Source organism: Piliocolobus tephrosceles, chromosome 1 (genome assembly GCF_002776525.5).
Source record: "Piliocolobus tephrosceles isolate RC106 chromosome 1, ASM277652v3, whole genome shotgun sequence".
Classification (NCBI taxonomy): domain Eukaryota; kingdom Metazoa; phylum Chordata; class Mammalia; order Primates; family Cercopithecidae; genus Piliocolobus; species Piliocolobus tephrosceles.
Window position 1 is genome coordinate 146,386,698 of NC_045434.1, and position 15,732 is coordinate 146,402,429.

A 15,732-nucleotide genomic window follows, 5' to 3' on the forward strand; every position below is an offset into this window, starting at 1 on the left:
AGTGCAGTGGTGTGATCTCTGCTCACTGCAACCTCCATCTTCCAGGTTCAAGTGATTCTCATGCCTCAGCCTCCTGAGTAGTTGGGATTATAGGCAAGCACTGCCACGCCTGGTTAATTTTTGTATTTTCAGTAGAGACAGGGTTTCACCATGTTAGCCAGGCTGTGAACTCCTAGCCTCAAGTAATCTGCCCCCCCCTCGGCCTCCCAAAGTGCTGGGATTACAGGTATGAGCCACAGCCCTCGACCAGTTACGACACTTTCTTGGCATCCTCGAAACATCATTGCAATAATATGTCGCTAATATTTGTTTCAATGGTATATCTCCCAGTATATACATATAGACTGAAAAGGAGAAATAGCACCTTTGTTCCCTTCTTAAGTGTGAAATAAAGTGGCAGCTACACATACTCACACACATCAACGGCTCCTCAGTCATTCTCCCCAAATACTTCTTCTTTTGTTGTTCATTTCCAGCAATAATAAGAGGCATTTGCTACCGAAAAAAATTGACATTAAAAAATCAAGTCATTTTTATTGGATATGTAAATTCAGAGACGTTATAATTCAAAACAAAAAAAGAACTACTTTTCACCTAAGAGGTAAGTCCAAAGAACTGGCCTATACCTTGCCTCTAAGTTAGAATGAGGAAATAAATATGCTAATCTAAGTATTTTCATAAAATTAGGTTATATGTAGGACCTGTGGCATTATAATCTGTGAAAATCTAGTACACTAAAATGCACAAATAAAAAATTATATTTAGAATATATGACACGGTATATATGACCAGGCCTAAGAACTACTTGTTAGGCTGGATGCAATGGCTCACACCTGTAATCGCAGCACTCTGGGAGGCCAAGGCGGGTGGATTGTGAGATCAAGAGATGGAGACCATTCTGGCCAACATGGTGACACCCCGTCTCTACTAAAATTACAAAAAAAAAAAAAAAAAAAAATTGCCGGGCATGGTGGTGGGTGCCTGTAGTCCCAGCTACTCAAGAGGCTGAGACAGGAGAATGGCGTGAACCCGGGAGGTGGAGCTTCCAGTGAGCCGAGATCATGCCACTGCATTCCAGCCTGGGCAACACAGCGAGACTGTCTCAAACCAAACCAAACCAAACCAAAACAAAACAAAACAAAACAAGGGGAAGTTCCAAGATGGCCAAATAGGAACAGCTCCAGTCTACAGCTCCCAGAGTGAGTGATGCAGAAGATGGGTGATTTCTGCATTTCCAGCTGAGGTACTGGGTTCATCTCACTGGGGCTTGTCAGACAGTGGGTGCAGCCCATGGACTGTGAGCCAAAGCAGGGTGAGGTATCGCCTCAACCAGGAAGTGCAAAGGGTCAGGGAATTCCCTTTCCTAGCCAAGGGAAGCCATGACAGACTGAACCTGGAAAATTGGGTCACTCTCACCCTAATACTGTGCTTTCTCAAAGGTCTTAGCTAACAGTATGCCAGGAGATTATATACTGAACCTGGCTTGGAGGGTCCCATGCCCATGGATCCTTGCTAAGTGCTAGCACAGCAGTCTGAGATGGAACTGCAATGCAGCAGTGAGGCTAGGGGAGGGGCGCCTGCCATTGCTGAGGCTTGAGTAGGTAAACAAAGAGGCCGGGAAAGGGAAGCTGGATCTCAGTGGAACCCACCGCAGTTCAAGAAGGCCTGCCTGCCTCTGTAGACTCCACTTCTGGGGCAGGGCATAGCTGAACAAAAGGCAGCAGAAATTTCTGCAGACTTAAATGTCCTTGTCTGACAGCTTTCAACAGAGTAGTGGTCCTACCAGCATGGATTTTGAGATCTGAGAACTGACTGACTGCCTCCTCAAGTGGGTCCCTGACCCCCAAGTAGCCCAACTGGGAGGCACCTCCCAGTAGGGGCCGACTGACACCTCATACAGCTGGGTGCCCCACTGAGATGAAGATTCCAGAGGAATGATCAGGCAGCAACATTTGCCGTTCTACAATATTTGTGGTTCTGCAGCCTCCGCTGGTGATACCCAGGCAAACAGGGTCTGGAGTGGACTTCCAGCAAATTCCAACAGACCTGCAGCCAAGGGTCCAGACCAATAGAAGGAAAGCTAACAAACAGAGAGGACATCCACATGAAAACCCCATCTGTATGTCACCATCATCAAAGACCAAAGTTAGATAAAAGCCCAAAGATGGGGAGAAACCAGAGCAGAAAAGTTGAAAACTCTAAAACTCAGAGCGCCTCTTCTCCTCCAAAGGAACGCAGCTCCTCACCAAAAACGGAACAAAGCTGGACGGAGAATTACTTTGATGAGTTGAGAGAAGAAGGCTTCAGAAGATTGGTAATAACAAACTACTCTGAGCTAAAGAAGGATATTTGAACCCATCACAAAGAAGCTAAAAACCTTGAAAAAAGATTAGATGAATGGCTAACTAGAATAAACAGCATAGAGAAGACTTTAAATGACCTGATGGAGCTGAAAACCATGGCATGAGAAGTACGTGATGCATGCACAAGCTTCAGTAGCTGATTTGATCAAGTGGAAGAAAAGGTATCAGTGATTGAAGATCAAATGAATAAAACGAAGCGAGAAGAGAAGTTTAGAGAAAAAGAGTAAAAAGAAACGAACAAAGCCTCCAAGAAATATGGGACTATGTGAAAAGATTAAATCTACGTCTGATTGGTGTACCTGAAAGTGATGGGGAGAACAGAATGGAACCAAGTTGGAAAACACTCTTCAGGATATATTATCCAGAAGAACTTCTCCAACCTAGCAAAACAGGTCAACATTCAAATTCAGGAAATACAGAGAACACCACAAATATATTCCTCAAGAAGAGCAACTCTAAGACACATAATTGTCAGATTCACCAAGGTTGAAATGAAGGAAAAAATGTTAAGTACAGCCAGAGAGAAAGGTCAGGTTACCCACAAAGGGAAGCCCATCAGACTAACAGCGGATCTCTCAGCAGAAACCCTACAATCCAGAAGAGATTGGGGGCCAATATTCAACATTCTTAAAGAAAAGAATTTTCAACCCACAATTTCATATCCAGCCAAACTAAGCTTAATAAGTGAAGGAGAAATAAAATCCTTTACCGACAAGCAAATGCTGAGAGATTCTGTCATCACCAGGCCTGCCTTATAAGAGCTCCTTAAGGAAGCACTAAACACAAACCCTTCAAAAAATCAATGAACATAGGAGCTGATTTTTTTAAAAGATCAACAAAATTGATAGACCACTAGTAAGACTAATAAAGAAGAAAAGAGAGAAGAATCAAATAGATGCAATAAAAAATGATGAAGGGGATATCACCAGCGACCCCACAGAGATACAAACTACCATCAGAGAATACTATAAACACCTCTTTCCAAATAACTAGAAAATCTAGAAGAAATGGATAAATTCCTGAACACATACACCCTCCCAAAACTAAACCAGGAAGAAGTTGAATCCCTGAATATACCAACAACAGGCTCTGAAATTGAGGCAATAATTAATAGCCTACCAACCAAAAAAAGTCCAGGACCAGATGGATTCACAGCCAAATTCTACCAGAGGTACAAAGAGGAGGTGGTACCATTCCTTCTGAAACTATTCCAATAAATACAAAAAGAGGAAACCCTCTCTAACTCATTTTATGAGGCCAGTATCATCCTGATAGTAAAGACTGGCAGAGACACAACAAAAAAACAGAATCTTAGACCAATATCCCTGATGAACATTGATGCAAAAATCCTCAAGAAAATACTGGCAAACTGAACCCAGCAGCACATCAAAAAGCTTATCCACCATGATTAAGTCGGCTTCATCCCTGGGATGCAAGGCTGGTTTAACATACACAAATCAATAAATGTAATTCATCGTATAAACAGAACCAAAGACAAAAACCACATGATTATCTCAATAGATGCAGAAAAGGCCTTCAACAAAATTCAACAGCCCTTCATGCTAAAAACTCTTGATAAATTAGGTACTGATGGAACATATCTCAAAATAATAAGAGGTATTTATGACAAATCCACAGCCAATATCATACTGAATGGGCAAAAACTGGAAGCATTCCCTTTGAAAACTGGCACAAGACAGGGATGCCCTCTCTCACCACTCCTATTCAACACAGTGTTGGAAGTTCTGGCCAAAGCAATAAGGCAGGAGAAAGAAATAAAGGGTATTCAATTAGGAAAAAAGGAAGTCAAATTGTCCCTGTTTGCAGATGACATGGTTGTATATTTAGAAAACCCCATCATCTCAGGCCCAATCTCCTTAAGCTGATAAGCAACTTCAGCAAAGTCTCAGGATACAAAATCAATGTGCAAAAGTCACAAGCATTCCTATACACCAATAACAGACAGAGAGCTAAATCATTAATGAACTCCCATTCCCAATTGATACAAAGAGAATAAAATACCTAGGAATCCAACTTACAAGGGATGTGAAGGACCTCTTCAAGGGAAACTAGAAACGACTGCTCAACGAAATAAAAGAGGACACAAAGAAATGGAAGAACATTCCATGCTCATGGATAGGGAAGAATCAATATTGTGAAAATGGCCATAATGCCCAAGGTAATTTATAGATTCAATGCCATCCCCATCAAGCTACCAATGAGTTTCTTCACAGAGTTGGAACAAACTACTTTAAAGTTCATATGGAACCAAAAAAGAGCCCGCATTGCCAAGACAATCCTAAGCCAAAAGAACAAAACTGCAGGCATCAGGTTACCTGACTTCAACCTATACCACAAGGCTACAGTAACCAAAACAGCATGGTACTGGTACCAAAACAGAGATATAGACCAATGGGACAGAATACAGCCCTCGGAAATAATACCACACATCTACAACCATCTGATCTTTGACAAATCTGACATAAACAAGAAACAGGAAACCTGACAAAAACAAGAAACCTGACAAAAACAGGAAACAACAGGTGCTGGAGAGGATGTGGAGAAATAGTAATACTTTTACACTGTTGGTGGGACTGTAAACAAGAAATGGGGAAAGGATTCCCTATTTAATAAATGATGTTGGGAAAACTGGCTAACCATATGTAGAAAGCTGAAATTGGATCCCTTCCTCACACCTTATACAAAAATTAATTCAAAATGGATTAAAGACTTTAATGTCAGATCTAAAACCATAAAAACCCCAGAAGAAAACCTAGGCGATACCATTCAGGACATAGACATGGGCAAGGACTTCATGACTAAAACACCAAAAGCAATGGCAACAAAAGCCAAAATTGACAAATGGGATCTAATTAAACTAAAGAGCTTCTGCACAGCAAAAGAAATTATCATCAGAGTGAACAGGCAACCTACAGAATGGGAGAAAATTTTTGCAATCTACCCATCCGACAAAGGGCTAATATCCCGAACCTACAAAGAACTTAAACAAATTTACAAGAAAAAAAATCAAACAATGCCATCAAAAATTGGGCAAAGTATATATACAGACATTTCTCAGAAGAAGACATTTATGCAGTCAACAGACACATGAAAAAATGCTCATCATCACTGGTCGTTAGAGAAATGAAAATCAAAACCACAACGAGATACCATCTCACAGCAGTTAGAATGGCAATCATTAAAAAGTCAGGAAACAACAGGTGCTGGAGAGGATGTGGAGAAATGGGAACACTTTTACACTGTTGGTGGGACTGTAAACTAGTTTAACCATTGTGGAAGATAGTGTGGCGATTCTTCAAGGATCTAGAACTAGAAATACCATTTGACCCAGCCATTCCATTACTGGGTATATACCCAAAGGATTATAAATCATGCTGCTATAAAGACACATGCACACGTATGTTTATTGCAGTACTATTCACAATAGCAAAGACTTGGAATCAACCCGAATGTCCATCGGTGACAGACTGGATTAAGAAAATGTGGCACATATACACCATGGAATACTATGCAGCCATAAAAAAGGATGAGTTCGTGTCCTTTGCAGGGACATGGATGAAGCTGGAAACCATCATTCTGAGCAAACTATCGCAAGGACAGAACACCAAACGCTGCATGTTCTCACTCGTAGGTGGGAACTGAACAATGAGAACACTTGTATACAGGGTGGGGAACATCACACACCAGGGCCTGTCGTGGGGTGGTGGTAGGGGGTAGGGATAGCATTAGGATATATACCTAATGTAAATGACGAGTCAATGGGTGCAGCACACAAACACGGCACATATATACATACATATGTAACAAAACTGCATGTTGGGCACATGTACCCTAGAACTTAAAGTATAATAATAAAAAAAAATTGCTTGCTAAATTTCAGTACTGCCAGTAGTGGCAGCAAGCCATCCCAATCCTGTTTCTGAATGCTGAATTTAGCCCTTGGCTTTACCTAAGAATTGCCACTGACGCTGCACCCAAAGTATACAGTTTCTTCAGAAGGACTGTCAGAAGTCCAAGTACTAGAGACAACAAGGTCAGAGTGATCAAGCCTTGAAATCAGAACTCCAGGCTTCAATGCTGAATCTTGTGTTCCTCTTTAAAGAAAACTGTGTTTACCCACCAACCTTACCTAGTAGTAACTGACTCTGCTTTTTTCTTCTAAAAATCCAGCTTCTTCAGGAGTAACTATCTCATTAACAAGAGCTTACAGTTAGGTAGTTAATTTTCTAAGTCACTTACCCCCAAAGAATTTCCTTCAATAGCAGTCTGAACGCCTGTACATCCATAAGCCAATTCTTCAGTTATTAAACAACAATCAAAAGTTCCAAGTCCAAGACCTCCTACAGTATCAAAATGTTTTAGCACATTATAATACGTAGTATATCACAATAGAAATACAGGTAAACTATTTTAATTGCTTTCAATAAGACTAAAATTTGTTTTAAAAGGAAATTTGCAATATAATATCTACACGTGTTCTGGCTGGCACAAGAAGAAATTATACTTTTCTAAAGTAAGTTCTAAAATTTTCAAAAAATTATTTTACTATTTGTAATTTGAACCTATATTCCTGTTCTAACTTGATTGTGTTAAAACTCAATTCAACTCAAACTGGGTCTGAGGAAAAGAATGATAGTTCACAAAAAAGACTCAATAAAATGTAATATAGAAGATGGGAATAAAATGCAACAAATTGACCAACTCTAGAAACAGAAGTTACTGAGGTTTAAGTGCAAATTAAGGTTAGAACCATTTAGAAGAAGGAAAAATGCATCTAAGTATAGAGTACAAGCTTCCAAAAGTGGGCAAACACTGGAGTCTGAGCAGGATGACAAAGCCACAAAGTCATTTAATGGCAAGAAATATTTGAAAAAAATGACTGAGTAGAGTTCCACAATTTTTCTTACTCATATGCATTCCAGTAGTAAAAATATAAAGAAAGCTTACCATAATTCTCTGGAATGTGCGGATTCATTAAACCAAGTTCCCAGGCTCTTCTAATTAGGGGCATCGGATACTAGAAGAAAAAGAAAAGAACTGAATTAAAACATATTTTGATATCCAAATAGTTTGATTACATAATCTTGTAAAAAATGTAAAAGCTTTTTCCCTCTTTAAAATGTATATACCTACTTCACCAGTTTTATCATATTCTGCAGCCACTGGGATGATTTCCTCTCTGGCAAATTTACGAGCAGTAGCTTGAAATTCTTTCTGCTGTTCAGTGAACTCTAAGGGAAAGTTATTTAGATAAGGTTAAAACTGGATAACAAGTTAAGGAAAAATGTCTTATGAAGTCAGTATGTAGAAATGTGTATTTACTGTGGGGACTTAAATCCTTGATTAATCAGAAAGTCAGACTACAGTGCATTTTTCGACTAATCAAGAGTTCACTACACAATATAAATAAATCTATGTCAATACAAATGCTAAAGGAAATAGGTGAGATTTCTAACTTTTACAAATGAGTAACAGATATTAACCTGTAGAGCTCAAGTGAGTTTTTCTTTTCCAATTGGGGATATAAAAAATGTTTAACTTATTATTAATTAGTTCCTAAGCCAATTTATCAAATGTTTACTAACACTGAAGGGAAACTAATATGCAAGACATCTCCCTGATGACAAGAATCAATCTAATGAAATAGATGAAACACATTCAGTGACATAAAGCAATATAACTTATTTCAAAGTGTCATATAAGAATATCATTATCTTAATTTTAATTTTACCTTTTTTTTTCTTTTTGAGACAGTCTCATTTTGTCACTCAGGCTGGAGTGCGGTGGTGTAACTACGACTCACTGTAGCCTCGACCTCCTGGCCTCAAATGATTTCCCAGCACAGCTTCCCAACTAGCTGGGACCACAGGCACATGCCACCATATCTGGCTAATTTTGTAATTTTTATAGGGACAGGGTTTTGCCATGTTGTCCAAGCTGGTCTGGAACTCCTAGGCTCAAGTGATTCTCCCATCTCGGCCTCCCAAAGTGCTGGGAGCCACCTCACCCTATCTATTTCATTTTTTCTTTTTCCTTTTTTTTTCATAGAGACAGGGTCTCACTATGATGCCAGGCTGGTCTTGAACTCCTGGCCTCAAGCAATCCTCCTGCCTCGGTCTCCTAAAGTGCTGGGATTACAGGCATGAGACACCAAGCCTAGGCTTACTGCTCCTTTAAACTCAAAGTTTATAAATTAGCACAAAGCAACTGGTAGAAGTGGTAGAAAGGTTTTTCAAAAGATAATAACAAAATCCTGCTGCAATGCTAATAAATGGTGTTCAACAATTTGTTTACATAAAATAAGGGATTATTGTTTTAAAATTAATGACATTAGTAAGGTGGCTTGACTGGGGAGAGGAGCCAATTGCTAACTGCATCTTTTCAAATCCATGGTATCGTTGTGTTTTAATGTGGTTGCATCTAACGTCAAAGATTAGGTAAAATTTAAAAGAGATAATAGGGTATCTCAAGCAAGAAAAATGAGAGCAAATGCAGAAAAGAATGTTTAAGACTATAGTAATCATTGTATGGGGAGTGAGAAATAATACATAAAAGTAGAATTTTGGTGCTGAATTGAAGAGCGTAAGATCAAATCCTTTTATAGATAAACTAATGCAGAGTAAGGAAATTCTAGTATCAGTCTTACAATGAAATTAGCAGAAGTATAGAGTTTCAGTCCAGTGTTCTCTATATCACAGCTTTACTTCTAAGATTGGTGCCAGTTGATATCAATCTTGTAGGTAGAGAGAGGGTAGAGAAAGTCTGGGCATGGTGGCTCACACCTATAATGCCAGAATTTTGGGAGGCTGAGGCAGGCGAATCATTTGGGGCCAGGAGTTTGGGGCCAGCCTGGGTGACATAGCAAGATCCTGTCTCTACAAAACATTTAAAAATTTCAAAAATCAGCTGGGTGTGGTGACATGGACCTGTTGTCCTAACTGCTCAGGAGGCTGAGGTCGGAGAATCCATGGAGCCCCAGAAGTCAAGGTTGCAGTGAGCTATATCACTGCACTCCAACTTGGGTGACAGAGTGAAACCCTGCCTCTTAAAAAAAAAAAAAAAAAGTAGAAATGACAAGGATGTATTATGTATTATTTATTGAGAAACTACTTTGATCCAGTCACTATGTGCTAGGGGCTTTAAATACAGCATATGACTTAATTTTCACAGAAATTCTGTGTTATAGATATTTTCATTTTACAGATAAAGAACCAGATGCAACTAGTTCAAGGAATAGACCCGTATTGAACTTCAAAATCTCCCTCCCAAACAATTATATCTATCTCATCCTCTGTCACTCAGTGAACCACCATAGATTTCTCCTGTGAGGCTCTTACTACTGAGCGTGAAATTGTAAGTGACAAGCAATCATACCAAATTAATGCTAATTATCTTAGTAAGATCCACTGCCCCGGCTGGGCATGGTGGCTCATGCCCATATCCCACTTTGGGAGGCCAAGACGGGTAGATCACTTGAGGCCAGGAGTTCGAGACCAGCGTTGCCAACATGGCAAAACATCATCTCTACTAATAATATAAAGATTAGCCAGGGGTGGTGGCCCACACCTGTAATCTCAGCTACTTGGGTGGCTGAGGTAAGAGAATCGCTTGAACCCAGGAGGCAGAGGTTGCAATGAGCCCAGATGGAGCCACTGCAATCCAGCCTGCGTGACAGAGGAAGACCTTCCCAAACAGCTATCCTCACACTGCTTGAAAACTTTCATTTAGTCTTGGGTTACAGAAAGAGAAAAAAGAAAAAGAAAAAAAAAAAGAAAATTTTCATTCAGGCTGGGCACAGTGGTTTATGCCTGCAATCCCAGAACTTTGGGAGGCAGAGGAGGGTGGATCACTTGTCATCAGGAGTTCGAGACCAGCCTGGCCAACATGGCAAAACCCCATCCCTACTAAAAATACAGAAATTAGCCAGGCAAGGTGACCCACATCTGTAGTCCCAGCTACTCAGGAGGTTAAGGCAGGAGAATCACTTGAACCTGGGAGGCAGAGGTTGCAGTGAGTCACTGCACACCAGTGTGGGTGACAAAGTGAGACTCTGTCTCAAAAAAAAAGAAAGAAAGAAAAGAAAATTTTCATTCAGTCTTTGGCTAGAGGTCACAGAAAGAAAAAAACAAAACACAGCAAATTTTCATTTGGTCTGGGTGCAGTGGCTCATGCCCATAATCCCAGCACTTTGGAAGGCTGAAATAAGAGAACTGCTTGAGTCCAGGAGTTCAAGATCGGCCTGGGCAACATGATGAGACAATGAAACCCATCTTTGTTAAAAGAAAAAGAAAAAGAAAAATTTCATTAAATTCTGGTTAAAAAAAACAAAAAAAAATCTTTATAAAGAAAAGGGAAAAATCTTTAAAAACACTATAATAAAAACAAACAATAACTCTGGAGAGCTTTCAGATTGTCATTTGTACCTAGCTGTGAGTTATCTCAGCTGCCTTTAACTATTTTCTGAGACCAAATGAATTGAGTAAATGGTTTTTAGAGAAAAAATAAAAATTTTGAAGAAGCACTTTAGATAGCCAAGAATGCCAAAGATAGATATTATTATTTCAAATTTTTTGAGTGTGGTTTTCATTTTATAGAGGACAGAGGAAGAAAAATCATATTCCTTTTCCCTACAACAACCACATGGCTCCCTGGTGCCAGGAGTGAGAACTTCACCTAATAGTACCAAAATTGCAATTTGGATATATTATAGCAAAAACAAGCTTTAGCTTATTACCAGGCACCTAGCACTGTAATCTAACAAGTGTTTTAAAATGTATTTGTGGCATTCAGATATGTAAGTTGAAGACTATTCATATATATCAGTAAATCTCATTGATTTTGGGCTAAACACTTAGAAAAAAAGGAAGGAATATAAGTGCATGTATGCTACTAACACAAATCTAAAGTATAGTATAGTATACTGAGGAAGAAAATGAGATCAGGAAGAACGGGTGTGAGTTACTGTGAACGATCTATGGACGGTGGACTGGTCCTACTCATTGAAAGACATTATTAAGTTTATTTGCAAACATACTCGAAACAAATACATAGACAGAGCTTCATATGTGTAAGTTTAAAGTCAAAAGATAGAACAGAACATATACCAAAACTAAATCCTAATCCTGGTTCACGCTGTCGATCGGCTTTTGTATGCTGTGATCTCCAATGAAAACGAGAAATACTTCTCAGGACCTGTAAAGAACACTTTTATTAAAATAAATTTGATAAGTTAAACATTAATCAGATAAGAGACTATTCATAATTGTGAGTACAACAACTTGTTTGACCATACTCATAGTTTTTAAAGTCATCACTATTTAAATGCCTTCAATCATAATTTAAATAAGTCAATTACCAGTTATATAAACTCCTATGACAGAGGAGATGTTTTTAAAAAGTAATGAAAATAAAGTCAGTGGTATTTACACTACTGAAGTGGAGGATTTACAACAAACAACAGTCAAGGGTACTAGTAGACGTAGGACCACTATTCTGGGTATCTTACAAGCTCCTAGGACATTGATGGTTGGAGAGTTGGGGTGGGGAGAATGATAGGTGGAAAGTGAACATACTGTGTTCAAGAGTTGCCTAGTCCATTAACTTTGATACGCTGTCCCTGTGAGCCTCCCATGCATGCCTCTGGGAACCTTCCTCTCAGAGGATCTCATTTTTTAGGATAGCCCACTCTAACAAAACAAATTAGCATAAAACCATGTTCTGTATTTTCTGCTGTCTACAGGCATTCTTACAATGTTCTGATCAAGGGGTCACCAAACTATGGCAGTCACATCATGCTGTCTATTGCTGCTTTCACAGCAGATCTAAGTAGTTACCACAGAGACCATATGGTTCACAAAGCCAAAAACATGTACTATCCGTTCCTTTTCAAAAAACGTTTGCCATCCCTGTTCTAAACTACTAATATATTACTTGTCTTAGGATCTGAAATATACTCATATTTCTTCAAAGGAACATATAAAGAAACAAACAATCAAATATACATATATTATTGTTTTGTAACCCATTTTTATATTCATGACAGCTTAATGGATACAAAAGTAAAAATTTGCATTTATTAAAGCTGCCAAACTGGGAACCACAATGGTGTTCCTGTGTAAAGGTTTCAGGACAGCCAAAATTACACAATTTTCACTGTAAAAGAGTTTAATTGAACTATCTGGTAATTTTAACAAGTTGAGATACTAAGGAAAAAGAGAAGCTGAAGAATATACTAAAGTTTCTACATTTAAATTCTAATGTTTTTCAAAATCCGTAAAAAGAAACTGTCTTTCATCTACAAGAAATTGTAGATGACAATTTCAACTTACACAGAGGATTTCCTACATGGAAGGTGACAATATAATTAAGAGTATCAAATATTTGTAATTGAAACAGCGCTTTCAAAATAACTCATACTACAGTTAAAAAAAAACACACACAGAGTATGAAAACTCGCATTTTCTTTGCAACTTCATTCATTTTATTTTGAAAGTGAAACACTGCCAGGTGGGGTGGCTCACGTGCGTAATCCCAGCACTTTGGGAGGCTGAGGCGGGTGGGTCACAAGGTCAGGGGTTTGAGACCAGTCTGACCAACATGGTGAAACTCCATTTCTACTAAAAATACAAAAGTAAGCCAGGTGTGGTGGTATGTAGTCCTAGCTACTCAGGAGGCTGAGGCAGGAGAATCGCTTGAACCCGGGAGGTGGAGGTTGCAGTGAGCCTAAACTGCACCACTGCATTCCAGCCTGGGTGACAGAGCAAGACTCTGTCTCAAAAAAAAAAAAAAAAAAAAGTGAAACAGTTTCTCTGGTCCTTATTGTCCAGCAGTCAAAGACCAAATCTACTCTGATTTACAGTCACATTACACAGGTTAATTCACTGAATCCTAGGTCAAGTCTAGGATTAAGTTATTACTTTTATTCCATTTTCGCATGTGAAGAAATGAAGGCTCAGAAAGTCAACTAAATTAGGCAAAGTCACTCTACTATTAGTGCAACCAGGATTCTAACATTTACTATCAAGAGCCCATGCTATTAACCACCTTGCTATACTCATCTTTCTGTTAGTATCCTAATTGGTCACTAGGTTCCATAACAAAGGAAAACATTCCGCAAAAATCAGAACAAAAAAAATGACTCTATTATAAATGTGTTTTTAAATCCCATGCACAAAAGTCAGAACTCAAACCAGGTTAAATGGTCTACGGAGAGACTTTTTTTGACAGAGTCTCCTTCTGTCACCCAGGCTAGAATGCAGTGGGGAGATCTCCGCTCATTGCAAACTCAGTCTCCTGGGATTACAGGCGTATGCTACCATGCCCAGCTAATTTTTCGTATTTTCAGTAAAGACAGGGTTTCCTTACGTTGGCCAGGCTGGTCTCGAACTTCTGGCCTTAAGTGTTCCACCCGCCTAGTCCCCCCAAGGTGCTAGGATTACAGGCGTGAGACACCGCGACCGGCCAACCGAGAGACTTTAAATAGGGAAAAAGTCACTTCACATGTGACTGTTCAGGAAAACATGTTACACAGAACAAAGTGCAAAGGTTGCTATTACCAAAATACAATGCCCATCAACCTGTTAATTACATAACAAAGTTGGCCAGTTAGAGAGGTGGTTTACAAATAGAAAAGAGAAATAGCAAGGGATCTGGAGTTACAATTGCTGAATTTGAATCTAGGTTCCACAACTATATTTATGGCTGTAGACAGGTTACAAACTGCTTATAGCTTCCATTCAAAACCGAAAAATGGTGCTAATCTCACTGAGTATTTTCGGACGATTAAAGTAAGATAATGTTTTCAAAGCCCAAGGCTATATAAATATTGGTTTTATTACCTCGGGCTCTCTGTCTAGAACAATGAGATTCCAATTATCGAAATAGCACCACTAGAATTGAACACTTCTGTGTATTTCTTGGGAACATAAGAGTGTTAGTTTTATGGGTTAAAGAAGAGAAAAAGGGTATACGTTTTCTCTATCAGGTTTTTTTAGAACCTTCCTTGGAAGGTTGAGAAATCTGCTTTTCTATCGTTTAGAAAACGATATTCTAAAGAGAGGATGCCGGCTACAACGGGGTCGGCTGACGGGAGGATACGGAAAATGAAACGCCAGGCTACATTCCGTCCGGTGGTAGGAGGCGTGAAAAGCAGGTGGGGACCCCTCTAGGCAGGCTCCCTCCTCAGCCCAACTTCCCACTCCTCCCAGCCGCACCTATTTTTGGCCCAGAGCCCCCGGCTCCGACACAATATCCATGTCCCTGCCCCACCGCACCGCTGGGCTCCCTCTCACCCTGCAGCATCGCTGGAAACCCGCTGCCATGTTGGCTCCCCTTCGGCCACTAGGACAATAACACACGGGTCACGGCCTTGACAGACGCCCCCAGCGCCGGACTCCTCTGGTCCCGCCCACTGGGCGGGGCGAGGCGGGAAGAGGCGGCTGGGCAGCGGAAGGAGTTGGCGCTGCGCGAGGCCAGCTGAGAGCCCTCGGCGTGGGAGCGGTCGCCGTCCCGGGTATTCAACGCATGCTCCTTGCCTGCGCCGTGGGTGCGACCTGGGGAGGGGTTGCATCCCCTCTCCAGGCAATCCCTGATAAGCCTGGTCTGGTTCTCTGCCTTCCCACCTCTTGCCTTCTCTGTGGGACGCCGAGGCTGATACCAGCGCGGAGAGAGAGCCAGCGCGGAGGAGAAGGAGGCGGTGGGGCTGGGAGGGCCGGGTGGCGCTGAACGGTGGCGGACGTGCGGCGCAGTGCAGGATGGGAACCTGGGTGAGAGGGCCAGGCTGGGACTTGGAAGGAGAGTGGCCCCGTGGTCAGCCTTCACCTTCACCCGCAGAGAACGGTCAAACCCAGATTGTGTCTGCTTGGCGGATTCAAAGTATTAATACATTTTGCTCTCAAATGCCTTACCTAAAGCGAAAGCATATTTGTGTTTCCTTAAAATTTAAAAGAGAATTTAATTGCATACCTAAATTTGACCTATTCACGTATTCCCAAGGCTATTTATGACTTGTTGGCGGATGTGGATGTGGTGTCTGTCCTTGGATAAGCGGGTGCAGTAGAGGCTGTCCAAAGCTCCTGGTCAGCGAATGATGGAAGTGAATGTCTCCCTGAGGAATTCTACTTGAAGTCACTTTCTCTTCCAGTGAGACCCTGAGTTTTGAGAGAGTTTTGAGATGGTAGCTGGAATGTTTTAAAATGGGTGTTTGTGAAACTGTCCAGGTTTAGATACCTCGTTGTGAAAGCTAATAAAAGCCCAAATGCAAGCCTTCAGTGTCAGGCCTCTGAACCCAAGCTAAGCCATCATATCCCCAGTGATCTGCATGTATACATCCAGATGGCCTGAAGCAACT

The 15,732-nt window shown here is 40.5% G+C and overlaps 1 protein-coding gene across 5 annotated transcripts in view; it reads right to left on the minus strand.

The window, feature by feature from the left end:
- Positions 1-15,135, minus strand: part of ACADM (acyl-CoA dehydrogenase medium chain) — a 40,731-nt gene extending 25,596 nt beyond the window's left edge. Inside the window, exons 1-6 of one of the 5 annotated variants that reach the window (XM_023209319.1) lie at positions 14,675-15,135; positions 11,489-11,588; positions 7,518-7,615; positions 7,332-7,401; positions 6,624-6,724; positions 415-495 (exon numbers count right to left, since the gene is read on the minus strand). In XM_023209319.1, coding sequence (XP_023065087.1) covers positions 415-495; positions 6,624-6,724; positions 7,332-7,401; positions 7,518-7,615; positions 11,489-11,588; positions 14,675-14,704 — 480 coding nt within the window. In that variant the 5' untranslated portion in view covers positions 14,705-15,135. Of the gene's footprint in view, positions 1-414; positions 496-6,623; positions 6,725-7,331; positions 7,402-7,517; positions 7,616-11,488; positions 11,589-14,656 lie in introns of all 5 variants that reach the window. The other 4 variants (XM_023209325.2, XM_023209341.2, XM_023209309.2 and 1 more) reach the window with 4 other exon arrangements.
- Between the last annotated feature and the right edge of the window lie 597 nt (positions 15,136-15,732).